This window comes from Lactuca serriola, chromosome 6 (genome assembly GCF_051521515.1).
Source record: "Lactuca serriola cultivar US96UC23 chromosome 6, Lser_US96UC23_V15, whole genome shotgun sequence".
NCBI classification, from domain to species: domain Eukaryota; kingdom Viridiplantae; phylum Streptophyta; class Magnoliopsida; order Asterales; family Asteraceae; genus Lactuca; species Lactuca serriola.
In genome coordinates, this window is record NC_136413.1 from 46,630,367 (window position 1) to 46,647,126 (window position 16,760).

The 16,760-nt window shown below is 33.9% G+C and overlaps 2 protein-coding genes across 6 annotated transcripts; both read left to right on the plus strand.

Moving 5' to 3' along the window:
- Positions 1-999: 999 nt before the first annotated feature.
- On the plus strand, positions 1,000-3,697 carry LOC145058205 (uncharacterized). 5 transcript variants are annotated; one of them, XR_013686267.1, is made up of 8 exons: positions 1,000-1,357; positions 1,514-1,710; positions 2,128-2,183; positions 2,258-2,318; positions 2,934-2,986; positions 3,073-3,208; positions 3,320-3,372; positions 3,480-3,697. XR_013686267.1 is itself a non-coding variant. In XM_079006118.1 (6 exons), exons 2-6 carry the CDS (start codon positions 1,635-1,637, stop codon positions 3,534-3,536), a joined length of 375 nt encoding a protein of 124 aa, XP_078862244.1. In that variant the 5' UTR covers positions 1,000-1,357; positions 1,514-1,634; the 3' UTR covers positions 3,537-3,697. The 5 variants fall into 5 exon arrangements, 1 of the variants encoding a protein (XP_078862244.1); XR_013686265.1 differs by having other exon boundaries at positions 1,653-1,710; XR_013686266.1 differs by lacking the exon at positions 2,128-2,183 and having other exon boundaries at positions 1,653-1,710.
- A 1,520-nt stretch (positions 3,698-5,217) lies between these two features.
- LOC145059722 (uncharacterized) lies at positions 5,218-11,148 on the plus strand. Its single transcript, XM_079007524.1, has 10 exons — positions 5,218-5,294; positions 5,385-5,613; positions 6,152-6,265; positions 6,399-6,568; positions 7,486-7,619; positions 7,739-7,916; positions 9,023-9,581; positions 10,075-10,187; positions 10,261-10,501; positions 10,772-11,148. The coding sequence occupies exons 1-10, from the start codon at positions 5,218-5,220 to the stop codon at positions 11,024-11,026; spliced, it is 2,070 nt and encodes a 689-aa protein (XP_078863650.1). The 3' UTR covers positions 11,027-11,148.
- The last annotated feature ends 5,612 nt before the right edge of the window (positions 11,149-16,760 follow it).

Here is a 16,760-nt window from a genome sequence, read left to right on the forward strand (position 1 = left end):
AAAGTTTTTTTTTTTGCCACATATTATCCACTTGTCAATTTTTGGTTTATTTCAATTTTAAAATTAAAGTCATATAATTATATATGTAAAGTATTAAATATCATATATATGATATTAAATTGCAATAAATATGTTTATTATTTTCTTATTTTAAAGTTGTACATTAAAAAATATTTTCTTTTTACACTTTAATGTTTAATTTTTTTTATCAACTCATGTAATACACGGGTCTCACACCTAGTACTATATTAAAATATATGTTATACCCAAATAAAGTAATAAGTCTAAGACTTTCACTACAAGAAAAGTCCTTATTAGTGACCAATTTTTTAGTGACAACCAAAAATTTGGTCACTAACAACATCATTTAGTCACCAAATATTAAGTCGTCACTGAATTTTGATATTCCTACAAATTTAATGACAAATTCTATGTGGTGGTCACAAATTCGGTCACTAAACTGTGAATAAAATTAAAATTCTTTTTCTTTCGTATCATAACAATTATTAGTGACTAAAAGTAGTGGTCACTGTGTTAGAGGTCTAGTGACCACTCAATAGTCGTCACTGATTACTATTTGTTATTTAAAACTACTTAAACGCTATACGAATAAACTGTGACCACTCAATAGTGGTCACTGAATTACAAAATGAAAGACAATTAGTGACCATAAAATAGTGGTCACTAACTATAGTTGTATAATTTTCAATAAGTATAAAATAAAATATTTTTAATTAATATTATTATTTTTAAAAATGACAAGAGCTTTGTTTTCTTTCGGAGTCTCTGTGCACTCATCCACAACTAACCAAAACCCTTCTATCAAACATATATACTGTTGTGCCACTTTCAAATCAAACATATTTATTGTTCTGCCATTTTCAAATATGGGTGGCCTAAAATAAATGTTTGGACTCTTTTGTCTTTTTATATATGTTGTATCTCATAAATAAGAAATCAATCTTGCTTTTTCTATTTTATATTATTATTATACAAAGGAAAAAGTAGAGACAATTGTTTCATCGAAATGTTCAAAGTATCCGGCCTCTCATCAACACATTTCTCTCATAGTTTGCCCTAAATCAGCACACCAACCATCGACACTTCGGCACCAGCATAGCTCCACCCACCGACAGTTTAGCACCTCCTCTTGCCGGCTCACTGATGTCGCTCCATCCCCCTCCATCGACGCACCTCCTTACGTCGGCATGGGAGTTTAGACCTAATCGCATCACATCGCCATTTGGACCTAATCGAATATGTACAAGTCACACCGATGCATAGATCGTAGTCATATCTCTATTCGTCTCTCCTTCTCCGTTCATCGCGTCTACCATTTCTTGTCATTGCGTTTCTGGTATCTCTCTCTCTCTCTCTCTCTCTCTCTCTCTTCGAATTTTATGTATTTCTATGATTTCGATTTTATTAGGTTTAATTGCGATTTTTTTCTTTCTAAGTGGCTATGATTTTATATGATTTGTCTTTGACAATGAGTTTATTTGTCACGTGTTAGCTCCTCTTGTAGTTTATTCTTCAATTAGATAAGAAAATCCACTGCAAACGCTTCCTAGTTCATTCTCTTAATAACCTATTGGATATGTCGATAATCATTTTTCTCTAGTAATAACTATCACATGATCACATCTTCACAGCTCCACTTACAATCTAGACAATGGTCCTTTTGGTGTCGCTTCACAAGACTTCTTCAAGGTAAAAATTGCAATCTATACTCTTATTTGTTTAAATCTTTTTCCTAGGTGTGAATTACATCTCTGTTTATCATGTATTTTGAATTCATCATTTTAATTTTTGAGTGTTTAGGGTCTGTTTTCATATTAGTTAGGGTTATTGTGCATGCATTTCAAGCTTTTGAGGGTATAATAGTGAATGCTGATTTGCATTCTGATTGTCATTAATCCATATTCCCTACCACATTTTAATCACTGAAGTGGTCAAGTGGCTATATTGGTAAGGACATGACTCTATGATTAGCTACAAGACTACAATCTTTATTATTTTTCCATAATTTACACAATTTGTCCTTTGGCTTCGTTAAAAGTCACAAAACCTACAAATCGTTTTCCTTGGTATTAAGTATTAACCATCCACCAATTCATGACTAAGTAGGGATGGTGAAAGCCTTTGCAGTAAAGAATGGATATGATTTGGATTCAAGTCAACAGGTAGTTTTATAAATTTATTTTTAAATAACCGAACAAATCATTAATCTTTTCTACTTATTCAATTATTTTAACAGTTGTTTGGCCTTGGAGTAGCAACTTTTCTTGGGTCCTTTTTCTCAGTATACCCTGCAACATGTGAGATTTCTTGTTATTCTTCGCATTAAATCATGTATGGGTAAAGTGGCTGAATCGGCAATGATGTCTAAATAAAGTGTTGTTATACATAAGGTTTGTCTTTTTTCTAGACCGAATAAATCATTTTGAATGAGACTAAATGACCATTTTACCTTGCATTAAAAAACAAATTTCACGATAAATCAATTATATCATGAGAGGAAAAAAGAAGGGAAAATAGTTAACTAGTTAGTGGCTTAATGCAAGAAGCCAATTTTTTTCCGACTTAACTCATCAAGTCATTCTTTCGCGATTAGGTAAAAAAGAAAGTCTTGTATAGCTGCTTGTGCTTAACAATTAAGGAGATTAAGCCAAAACAAAACAAGTGATATAACTTAATAATACATGCAAAATTTTAGTAGATGCTTAAATCATAATAGGGAAAACTATATATATATATATATATATATATATATATATATATATATATATATATATATATATATATGTCAATTTCTGTTTGATTCTTTTTTATAGCAACTTACTTTTTATGCCAACATTATTCTTAGTTATTAATGAAATAAATAAATAAAATTAATTGTATAATGTGTATGTTTTTGTTCATTTTTTCTCCAGGAGAATCAACAGCTTTCGAAGTACACAGATACAAAAATAGCAAGGGTTGCATGGTTAACACATCATCTTTTTTATTGTATAAAAGTTAATTGCTATCATTAATTTTATTTATGAATGAAATATTATTTTGTTTTTTCAGCCATTGAAACCACAAGAAGCAGCACCATTTCTTATTCAATCTCTTGGACAGGGATTAGTCAACAAACCATCTTTGACTCACCAACCTGTTTTTGTTTCTTTAGGGGCTATTCTTTTTGTTGCTGCTAACACCGCAGGTAACATTAATCTGTCTTGATAATACCTTTTTGATATAATGTGCAAGATTGAAAGTCAAAGGTTGAATTATAAATGAAAATGAAAATTATATTAATTCAATTAAATTGCAGTTTCTGAGTGTATCTTGAAGAGAGAAAAAATGCCTTTTGCGATATCAGAGGAGGTAGATATTTTTTTCCCAATTCCTATTAATTTATAAATTCTTGCAATTTGTTTTCTAATGAGACCCACATGGAAACCTCACTAGTATGTCCTACCTATTTGCTACAGGGGTTAGGACATATCATTACTTGGAAGCAGCAGAACAAGGTTTGTGGATTGCAGTGAAACTTAACATCTACTTATATCACTCTTATTTGTTCTCTTGTTGGCCTTGAGATACTCTTTTTATATTAAACTTGTATAATCATACTTTGTCCAAAAGTGAATATATGGTGTTTTTAGCCATTTCAATACCGAATATTGTAAGTTTCTTTAAATTTATGAACAATTTATGTATATGTTTTGATTAGATTTATTTTGATAAATGGATCATAGTATATCTTACCATTGATTAACATGATAGTTACTTAAATAGTTTAAATACATAAAACAGTAACCAGATTAGTGACTACCATTTATGGTCACTAGCTGAATAAATCAGTGACGACTCTTTATGGTCATTAATTGGGTAAATCAGTGACGACCTTTTATGGTCACTAATTTGATAAAACAATGACGACTTTTTATGGTCTCTAATTAGGTAAAATAATGACAACTTACATTGATTAGTGACTACTTTTAGTGACAAAATGAATCGTCACAGATTTAGTGACGAATATATTTTAGTCACTATTTAGTGACCATTTATATATTTGGTCACTAAATCAGTTTAGTGACGGACCTATAGTGACGAAAAGTGACGACCAAATATTTGGTCACTAATTCATTAGTGACCACTCTTTCTATTGTTAGTGACCATTTTGCCTTCGTTACTAATAGACATTTTTTTTGTAGTGTTTAAAGAAAAATTCACAAGTAACATCTATTTATTTGAAAAAGAAATCAGTGTTTTTTTTTCTTATAATTTACCATATAATTATAATAAACCAACTATCATGCTATAATAAAATTATTAGTTACAAGTAACATTAAAAACTGTATGCAATAAGAAATAAAATTTACCAGAGAATTGAAATCATGTCAATGAAGTAGTGTAGCTGAAAATACTTTGTTAATCAAAAACTCATTTTATCTGTCTATAGTATTGTTGCAAATAGAAAAGTGTTTGAGGGGACCAAGCATCCGGAAATGGTCCTAATTTTTGTTTCAAGTAACTTTGAAGTTCTTAATAATGTTATAGCGGTTAATTATTATAGTTTTTATGTAACTTAGGTGACGTTTGGATTATTTATTTAATTTAATAAATATTTATTTTTATATTTTATAAAAATGTTTATTAGTTTATATGATAATAAAAATAATTAAAAATATTTAAATTATGGTATCAATTAATTATAACTTGTAAACCTTTTAAAAAAATATTAAATTACTTATAGTTATTTTATACGTATTTTAATGAATAAGTTATATTTTTTTTTTTGAAATAATCACAATTTCTAACTTATTCAAAATGAGTATTTGAAAGATAAAAAAACACTTTTAAAAAAGGACTATTAACTTAACAAGTATTTTTTTTTAGATTTATTAGCTTTTTAAAAAATTATTAAGTCAATTAAAACTCAATCTAACACACCCTCTTAATTTTGATTAATTGTATCAATAACCTATAGCTTCTATAAAACATATCCGCTATGAAAATATTCTGTTTTATAATTTTGTTGTAAAAATATATGGCACCCTTGAAATCATGCATGTCCACCGCGTGTCACTAATTTTGATATCACCGAGCACTCCTTCGTCCCCAGCAAACTCCTGCTTCTACAAACACAAAACGCATCCGTTGCGCATCACAGAACACGATCCATATGTATGTATGTATTTAAATCTGTATATTCAAATCGAATAAATGATTCAAAATCAGCAAAAAGAGAGGACGAAGAATCTGTCTTCAATTGCCGACGACGTTCTTCAACGATGTTCCCTGTACGTAACTAATCTCCATTTTTATTTTTGGATCGATACAGAAACTGGCGACTATTTTAAATTTATCGTTGATTTTGATTGAATTCCCAGGAAACTAAAGACATCCGTGAGCGTATTGGTCAAAGATTTTGATAGCAAATGGAAAGGGGAGAAGAAACAATACTCGAGGAAATTAGTTGAATATTGCTCCTCGAAAGCGCTGTATGAAATATGCAAAGACATGGAACAAACGATTAGGGAAGGAACCTTTAGTCGGTTGAGCTTTGATATGATGCTTGCTTGGGAGAAGCCTGCCTGCGCTGATGAACAAGCTCAAATGGTACACAAAATTTGTCTCTGTGTCTTTCTTCTTTTTAAGCTATTGGTTTTATCTGTGATATGTAATAGAGAGGTACAAAATAGGAATCTCTAAGCGACTCACAATTGATTACAGTTTGTCATAATGCAAACTACATTTACACAGATGAAATATTGTAGGCAACTAGACATTGATGTCTTATTGATTCATTCGACCTAAGAAATCTAACACTTGAGCAAAAGAGCGTAAATTTGAGAGTGTATACATTATTGTGTTGATGATTGAATGATTATAGTGACAATATTAGTATGTATAGGCTTCTATATAATAAACTCTAAATCAATCTTTTGAACTACAAACTCGATAAAAAACCCCCCGACTTCATATAGAACTTGGTAGTTAGGTAAGGAAAATATGCTTTGACTCCTTTAGCTTTGTAGTTCTTTGTTGCATATGGATTATGGCCTTCAAGATCGGTTGGTATCTTTGTTCCTAAAAAATGGCTTTTCGATATTGTGTTCGCTTCTAACGATGGTATTAGGAATGTATGGCAAAGGAGAAAGAAGAAGTGAAGAAACCCGCAAAAGAGAAAGAAGATAAAAAGAAACCTGCAAATTCATCTAACAAGCAAGATGACATTCCTCTCTTCTATTCAGACATCATGCCACTCCTTGTAAGCCACCATCTACCATTCATATAGTGTTTAAATTTTCATCTTTTTTCCAATAACATGTAAATATATAGTGTTTAAATATTTATAATAGACTCTATGGTAGCTTTTGTAATCCCATATCATGTGTTAGTAGGTTAATAATAAACCAAATGTTGGAGAAGATGCGTTTGTGTGGTTGGGATCATTAGTTCCTTTAGTGGCTGATTTCATTAATGGGAAGTTTACTTTCGAGACGCTAACATCAAGTACACAAAATCGTCTTCATTATCCTGCTTACGACAAATTTCTTCAAGAAATTGCCAAGTAACTTTTTTGACTTTCACCTTCTACATGAAACTTAATCTATTTCCGAATAAAATCATTAGAGGGTGTTTGGTTCGTTGAATGTTTTTTTGGAAGGAATGAAACCTGTCAAAGGGATTGGAATTTGAATGACTCATAATTAGTCACACGTGTGGGTGGCAGTAAATGGAATGAACTTAGTAGTAAACATTAAATAATTGCTAAATTCTAATTTATAATCAAATATATTGTATATATGAGGGCAATCCGCAGTAAATAATATTGTATGTTGCTCTCCCTTCCAATATGAGAGATGTATTTTATTTGTTATCCATTTTAGCAATGCACTTACATTTATTTACCGATAATAACAACATACTTAATTTTTTTGCCCATAATAATAGTAATGTACTTTATTCACTAAAAGTTGTAAATACTGGTAAAAAAGTGCACATACGTTGCTAAATGATAAGGAAATATACATACATTGTTTTCATGTGTAAACAAATGCATGTACGTTGCTATTATTAGTTAAAAATGTAAGTACATTGTTATTATAGATAAAAAAGTGCATGCTCATATTCGTAAAAAGAGTAAAATATATTGCAATTTTCGACATATATAATTGAATAACTATTTTTTTTATTTATTTCAATATATACATAATGAGGATCTTTCTGTCTCCCTAATAAAAAGGAAGATTGGAAATGAATTCCTTCCCACCCTCCTCGCGAAATAGAAAAACCCGTCAAAGATGCAAAATTTGAGCGATTACGACATAATTGAATTCCATCCACTTGGCAACCAAACATGCTAGGATTGGAATCTCGAATTCCAATTCCATCAAGAACCAAACCCTTAGTGATTGAAGAGTAAATATTGAATTATGCTAAAAATTAACATGATACTTTATGAAAATGCTAATTTGTTGATGTTAGATGTGTACAACATTTACAAAAGCAAGCAACACCAAGGAACGTGGAAATGGCAGATGATGAGTTCATTCTACACGTTGAAGGAACCGCCACTTCACAAAGAGTTATACGCCATATCGGGAAACAAAGTTGGCCTGGTTTGTGTTAATTTTCTATTTTCTATTTCTTTATTTTTTTTAGTAATTTTACATAATTTATTTTAAGAATGTGATCTGATACATCCTTCGTGCTATTCTCATATAGCTGAATTTTTTAGGTAGGCTTACATTAACCAATTATGCACTCTACTTTGAGGCCTCGGGGTCAATGACATATGAAGATGCATTCAAGCTTGACTTGTCAAAGGACATTAACCACTCGATAAAACCAGCAGCCACGGGACCTTTTGGTGCTCCTCTTTTTGACAAAGCCATTGTTTATGAGTCTGCTGAGCTGTGAGATTAATTACTATTTCATGTACTGAATAAGTTCTACAAAATTATAGGAAAACTCATTTTTACACCAAATTTGGTGTTAAGTATCTCTAACCCAACACCATTTTGGTGATGCTGAATAGTGAAACACCAAGTTTGGTGCTTTACAATTCATTTGCACCATCTTTGGTATTGAAATTTTTCTTTGACACTGATATCTCTAAATTTAGCTTGTTTAAGGGATAATCAAAAAAATGACCAAAATGGATGGAGGAAATTAACCAAATAACCAACTTTTTGGGACTCTGGAACAAAATGACCACCAATTTCGCAATACGCTCTATTGCGAATTGTGAAATTGCTTTTTAATGGTCCTCACCACAAAATACTTAAAAAGAATACAAAAAAAAAAATTGAAAAATAATATGATATTGCAAAATACATTCATATATTGTGAATTATATGATTGTCCTTCGAAATATATTTTTGAAGGTTTTTTGTGGTAAAAAACTATTTCGCAATTCGCAATGGCCCTATTGTGAAATTAGTGGTTATATTATGTTAGGTACTAAAAGGTGATCATTTTGTGAAACTACTCCACCGATTTTGGCCATTTATGTGATTATAATGTTATTGTAATACAATACTTGGGGGTGTTTGGATTAGATTTTTAGCTTATTGCTTATAGCTTATTTGTGGTGGGAATAAGCAATAAGCATAGGGATTAATGCTTATTAAAATTAGCTTATTTAGCCTAATAAACTGGATTTTATCCAAACACTTAAATTAGCTTATTGTGGGAATAAACAATAAGCAGCTCTTTTTTTCCTATCCAAACACCCCCTTGGTATATGTAATATTGTATTATAAGTTAAACTAATAATACTGTATGATATATTAAATATACTATTTATGTTTCAAACCTATCTAAAATTTGATAGTTCTTAATAATTTAAAAGTTAAAAAATACTAACATGACAATTAATTCAAAACTAATTGTATACAAATACCTTATTTGGTTATATATAATCCTCTAATAATATAACTTATAATTATTGTAATAAAAAAAGAAAAATCTTTATTTACACCAAAATTTACATATTTGAATGTTTTTGGTTCAAATTCAGGGAAGACGGTTTTCAAATCGAGTTCCCGGAACTAACAAGTTGCACACGACGTGACCATTGGCTAGCTCTGGTGAATGAAATCATGCTCTTACACAAATTTCTATCAAAATTCAAAGTGGAATCCCCCCTAGAAGCATGGGAGATGCACGCAAGAACAATATTAGGCATAATCCGACTCCACGCAGCAAGAGAAATGCTCAGAATCTCTCCCCCAAATCCCAAAAATTTCCTAATCTTTGCATTATTTGACGAATTACCTACAGGAAGCAATGTGCTACACGAGCTCGCTGAAAGCTTAAAATCTGTAAAAAGTGGACACCCGTGTAGTGCGAGTTCAATATTACGGAATTTAAACGTCTCCGCTTGTATTCCGTGTGCAGAAGAGGATATATCGGTTGAACAATCTGATAAAAATGTAAATAATCAACCTGACAATTTATTGTCGTTGGAGACTGCTGTTGATCAAGTTAGAGAAGAGGCGAAAGAGATTAATTCGGCTAAAGCTACTGCCGACGAGCTGAAAGAAGATGGAATTGGCGACAGTGCTCTTGTATTGATGGTAAAAATTTTATCGTATTTTGTGAATTTTAATCTTTTTCACGGAGATGACATGAACTTTTGTGATAATGATCCCATTTTCTTGAATTAAAATAGCTAGAATGTGAAATTGTGTAACATAATTATTTCTTTGAAATGTAAAGTTACTTCTTTGAAGGTAATTGCATATTTCTTTGTAATAATATAAAAGAAAATTTATGAGATTTTGCATGACCTAATTTTGTTAACATTTGAAAAAAAAAAGTTATGTTAGCCAATACCATGAAAATAACATTTTTTGTAAAAGAAAGTTACTGAAAAAATAAATTTTGCGAAAAAAATAGTATTTTTGATGTTCTATTTTTTCTTGGCAACTGTAATAAAGGTGGTCATTTATTGATATAACCCTCCCATTTTTGGTCATATTTGTTATAAACTTATTTTAAAATCTTATAATCCGAATAATATTTAGTGATTATCAGGCTTAATTTATGAGTTTATATTTTGTCATATAGGAGCTTATGAAGCCATTAAAAAATGCATTACCATGGTTTCAAGAAGTCATCGAGTGGAAAAATCCTACAACCACCGCTACGGTGATGAGCACTTCGCTACTTGTTGTATACAAGTAAGCGATTTTACATTTTTCTAATTTTATTGAAAATGTTATGGTTTAACTTTAATGGTGGTTATATTTTCAGAGAGTGGGTTGGGAAGGCAATAGCAGCATTCTTATTGTGGCTAGTTTCAAAGATGATTTGGGCAAGAAAATACGAAGTGGGAAAGCAAACAAAGTTTGTTGTTTGCAATAATAACGACCAAACAGCGGTGGATAGCATAGTAGCAGCACAACATGGAATTAACACTATTTACAATATTTTGCAGTCTGTAAATGTTTCACTGCTGAAAATAAGATCAATATGGCTCGCGAATGCCCCCAAGGTATGAAACTATGAGCCTTCACTTCAGTCCAGGCTGTTTGGTAATTCGTTCTGAATGTAGAACTAAATGGTTTCAACCTTTTTTAGACTATTCTCATTCACAACCAAAACCTGACAAAAGAAAGTTACCAAACACCCTGAATATTGACTGATTCAGAGGTTACTAAACAACCCATAGTTTCCCTATTTGGGGATTATAAATTATATATGAAATCAAATTTAAACACAAAGTACATAGCAATCAAACAATTTTCTATCGGTTTCTTTGCAGCACACAAACACGATGATTGTTGTCATGATTGGATGTGCGGTCATATTACTGGTTATCCCTCTCAAATATATCATCATGTCGGCCCTACTATCGACATTTGCAGTGAAATTGAACCCGGGTGATCGTAGGGATAAGAAAAATATAATGGGAAACCAACGGTTGAAAGGATGGTGGGATTCTATTCCTGTTAGTCCAGTTGAAGTTGTTCAAAAAGCAGGAGAAAGTCCTAAAGAATCAGGGCTAAAGAAGGAGTAACATTCTTTCTGATCTTGTTTAATCCCACATTTTTGTTTAGATATATTGTTTAAATAAGTTGAATGGAATTTTGTGGAGTGTAGACATAGAAGCTTATTGAAAAATATAGAGAAATATGTAGATCATGACATGTATACAAGAGTTAATAAGTTGAATCAAATTTTATGGTTGTTTTTAGAGTTGCTTGGTATATGATTAAATCAAATTTATTTAAGTTTTTTTTATTAACAATCATTATATATATATATATATATATATATATATATATATATATATATATATATATATATATATATATATATTTCCACGACAACTTTTGATTGATCTTTGAGCTAAAATAGAAATAAAATAAAAGTTAAGTTATGTTATGGTTATTTGAGCTGGTTGTCTAATTTTGATAATAGTGACCGTGCAATTTTTCCCTACAAAATAAAATTCAACCAGATTTGCTTAAGCTCTTATTAACAATCCCTATGGAGTGTTCGCAACATCAATTTCTGTCCATGAATACTTCTAGATTAACCCATTTGAGCTAAGAATTGTCTTATTGTGTTGTAATTCATAATTTAATCTTCAAAAGTTTCTAGAAAAGAAGCCAACTTCCACGCCTCTCAACAATAATAATATAAGAATATATACAAGAGTTAAGACCATGGTGGTCGGCATTTCTTCTTGCCCGTGCGGTGTACCGAGATCCCCCATAACCGATATAAGCCCTTCCAAGTTATGCATGCCAACTGGTTTCATCCTGCTATGGGCTCAGGTATGGGCTTATTAGGGAAGCGAAACTAACCCCCGACCAGTTGTATCTCTAGAACGTTGTGGCCCCCTTCCTCTTTTGCGACTCGGCCAGACTGCAATGGCTAGCATAAGAACGCCCTTGGGCTAGGACGACCCCTTTTGAACCCAATCTAAGCTAATTCAATGGCGTGGTTGTCATCTTCTCGGTCAACACGGTCACGGGATATATATATATATATATATATATATATATATATATATATATATATATAACTTATCATCTACAAACTGATGGTCAAAGCGAAAGGACCATTAAAACGTTGGAAGACATGTTCAGAGCATGTGTAATAGATTTTGGGAATGCATGGGATACTCACCTATCACTGGTTGAGTTTACATACAACAATAACTATAACACGAGCATCAAAGCAGCGCCGTTCGAAGCACTATGGTTGGAAATGTCATTCTCCCATGTGTTGGACACAAGTTGGCGACACCCAACTAGCCAAGAAGTTCGCAGGGGATACCTTACGAACAAACCCATAGATCATCCACGAGATGACAGGGAAGATAGTGTTGATAAGAGAATGCATGAAGGCAGCACGTGATCGACAAAAGTGCTACGTCGATGTGAGGCGTAAAACCCTAGAATTCCAAGTGGGAGACAGGGTGATGCTCAAAGTATCTCCTTAGAAATGAGTTATAAGGTTCGGAAGGCGAGGTAAACTAAACTCAAGATACATAGGATCATTCAAGATCCTTGAAAGGATAGGTACAGTTGCGTATCGACTCGGATTACCTCTAGAACTTAATAACGTGCACAACGTCTTTCATGTGTTAAATCTTAAGAAATGCCTTTCTAACGATACGCTCGTCATTCTACTTGATAAAATTCAAGTTAACCCTAAGTTGAACTTCATCGAAGAACATGTCGAAATAATGGATAGAGAGAGGTCAAACGACTCAAGCAGAGTCGGATTCCCATAGTTAAGGTATGATGAAACTCTAAGCGAGGACCAGAGTATACATGGGAAAGAGAAGACCAAATGAAGAACAAGTACCCTTACTTGTTCTAAAAGAAATCCATCGACGAGGAAAAATTTCGGGACAAAATTTCCTAAACAGGGGGAGACTATGACAACCCTGAGAAATTTTGTCACTAGTCACCGTTAGAAAATAATAGGAAAATAAATCTAATAGAAAGCATTGTAATATTTGAGTTTTAAGATAATAAAAATCAAATATGTTGTTACATTTATTTGCTAAAAATCATCCATTAGGCTCTAAAAATTAGCAATCAAAAAGTTGTGATGTTTTCCTATTTGGTTAACATACTTGGATAGTACTCGTTAACGTGATTTCAAGGATATATGATTCGTAAAAATCTAACTCCGGAGGAGAGAGTTATGGATTTTATAAAAATAGAAATCAACCGCGTAGTTAAAATTAATTACGTCGAAGCGGTACTTAGAGATTGGTTGATTTTTGACTAAAAGCGCAAACAGGAATTTCGTATTACTCCTTGAGATATAAACTTTAGGAAAATGTTTGTCGAGAATGGGATCCATATGAGTATGTTATGATTTTTATAAAATCATTAATTCTTACCCCTGCTGGGCTCGAAAATGAAAGTCAAAACCGGTCAAAACAACTAAAAGGAAAGTTTTATTACTCGTTAAGATCGTCACATAGATATAGAGAGGGTCTAGATTAGAGCACACACGAGGAAGTAATGATTCTTGAAAAATATTTACTTACGAGTCAAGTGCACGCCACCGCGCGCCACACATCTGACACTGGATTCGAGCAGATTGCGAGTAACGTGGCTAAGTAGGGTGGGGACACATGACAACTTCCTGTGTATCCACAGTGTTTAAATGCACACTGCACATAGGAAAGGCACGACGCGCACCCCCAAAACTCGACTATAAATAGAGGGTTGTGTCATTCAATCTAGCACACCTTCAGAACACTCCTCTCTTTCTCTCTGGTTCGTGTGTTACCTTGTGGAGCAGTCCCTAGAGTTCCAAGCTCGTCTTTGTTGGATTAGGTGTCTAAGCCCATAACTATAATTGGTATGTACTTGACCCGATAGTAGCATGGTCCTTTTGGGTTGCCTTCACCAAAGCAACTTAACTGGATGAATAATGGAGAAAGAGGATAAATGTGATTTATTAATATATTATGAGAATAATATATTAAAAGATAAATCATATTGTTTAATTGATATTGGTCAAGAATTAATTTAGAATTAATTTTGTGATCAAAATAGGTTAATTGAATTAAGGGGACTGATATTGTAATTATAAGATAATTGCAATATGGGCTGAGGAACCCTTAGAAAAGGGGTGGACGAAATCTTATGGAAGCCCATAAGGATTTCATCCAAGGCTAGGTGTTCTAGAAGATTCCTATGGGCTGCTTAGGGCTTAAGCAACCAGATTAGGTATTTAACTTAAACCCTAATTCTTCAGCTATATAAGGGACCCCGTAGCATCCCAAAACCGGCCACTTGAAACCCTAGAAGGATCACTAGCCGATTTTGAGCCTCCTCCTTTCTCTTTAACATTCTCCAATTGCTTTTCATGTTTGTGATCGATTAGAGGTATTACATTTGTGATACTAAGCTCTCAAAAGCAAGGATCTTCAAGCTACAATTGAAAGGTAACATTCTTACTTGTTTAATTTATGTTGATTTCGATTTCTATATGATAGATTAGGGTTTACAAGCATTGGATGATTATTTCATGTACAATTAGAAAAATCTAGATCCAAAGCTTTAGGGTTTGCATGTGCACCATAGGATTGATGTTTTGCTCAAAACCCATCAGTCTTTACCCTACATCAGCGGTTTCAAACCCTAGAGTGAGTTCACAACGCCTATTTTACTGTTTTAAAATGTTTTCAGCGGAGGGGGGAGGGGGGAGGAATACATGCTTAACAATTGATTTTATACAAATATTTATTTTATAAATAGTAAGTCATTTTATAATAAGCTAGATGCCTTAGGATAGTATAACTGTAGATACTATGCCCAGATTTAAGTTATGATCTGTGTCTAAAGGATATGATGCCCGATAATCTTGGAGTAGATATTCCCTAGATGTTATTGATGGGTTTTGAGCAAAACATACATTCCTATGTGTACATGCAACCCTAAATTGATTGGATCTACGTTTTCACTATTGAACATGAAAACAATGAACACAAAGAAGAAACCCAAGGATCTATGTATTAAAATCGAAATTCACATCAAAGAGATCAAAATACATACCTTGATTGTTATATTGTAATAACAATCTAAAACCTTGTAGATCTTGAACTTTGTGAACTTAGTGTCACAAGCGTCACACCTCTAATGGCTCATAAACACACTTAGCAAGAGAATCCTCGACTCCCTTAAGGAGGGTCAAAATTGGGGCCTCGCAAAGTCTCTACCAAAGGGTCTCAAATGTTGCTGCTCAAAGCCCCACCGGAAATCCACCCCTACCTCCTCAGACGAGTGAGAGTTACTGCAATCTTGGAGAAATCCTAAATAAATCTCCGATTGTACCCTGCCAAACCCAGAAAACTCCTGATATCCGAGGGAGATTTCAGAACCTCCCACTGCATAACTGCTTCAATCTTGTCCGGATCGACCAATATCTCATCCTGGTTAACGAGGTGTCCAAGGAACTGGACATCTCGTAACCAAAACTCGCACTTCAAGAACTTGGCATAAAGTCGTTATCGGCTCAAAACCCCCAGAAGCTCTCGAAGATGCTATTCGTACTGCTCTCCAATCCTGGAATACACCAAGTTATCAACAATGAATACAATAACTGAGCGGTCGAGCATCGGCCTGCATACCTGATTCATCAAATCCATAAATATCACACGCGCATTGGTGAGCCCGAATGGCATCACCACGAACTTGTAATGCCCATAACGAGTCTGGAATGTGGTCTTCTCCATGTCCTCCTCCTTCACCCTGACCTGATGGTATCACGACCTCATATTAATCTTGGAGATCCACGATGCTCCCTGCAACTGATCAAAGAGATCCTCAATTTGCATAAGGGGATAATGGTTCTTCACCGTTAACTTATTCGGCTTGCTATAATCGATGCACATCCGGTGCGAACTATCCTTCTTCCTGAAAAATAGAATCGATGCTCCCCACGAAGAACTACTCAGAAGGATGAACTGCTTACCTAGCAGCTCCTACAGCTGAGATGACAACTCCTGCATCTCAGGCGGTGCCAATCGGTATGGCACCTTGGCAATAGGGGTCACCCCTGGCACAAGTTTGATCCTGAACTCGACCTGCCTCTTAGGAGGCACACCGGGTAACTCCTTCGGGAACACATCAACAAACTCCCTATCAATCGGAACATCAGCAACCGACCCGTGCTGAATATATTGTCGAGCCCTGGCTACCAAACAAAATCCTAAACCCAACCTAGGGCCCTCTCCATAAATAACCAGCTCTCCCCTACATGGGTTTCGAACTACCACACGCTGATCCTCGCAGTCGATCATGGCACTGAAACGGCTCAGCCAATCCATCATCCCCTATGGGGATAGGAATCAAGTCGATCGGAAAGGATACCCCGAAAATCTCCAGAATGCAACCCTGATAAACCGGAGAAGTAGAAATCGCGTGTCTGTTGGCTATAGAAACTCGCAATAGACACTCCAACTCCCCTAAAGGCATAGCAAACTCCCTATAGAAAGATCGAGAAACAAAGGACCGACTCACACCCGAGTCGAACAACACAAGAGCAAGCAAGGAATTCACCAAGAACGTACCTAACAGAGGTACAAACATATAAGAATAAAACAAATGCAATAAATAAGATAAGGGATAGAAACATACCAGTCACATCTGGTACTGTCTTGGCCTCCTTGGTAGTGAGCTAGAAAGCACGACCTCGAGCCTCGGGGGGCTCCACCCTATCCTGACTCCCATCAACGATCCTCAAAGTAGCTGGCGTTGGAGCCTGCGCTGGCT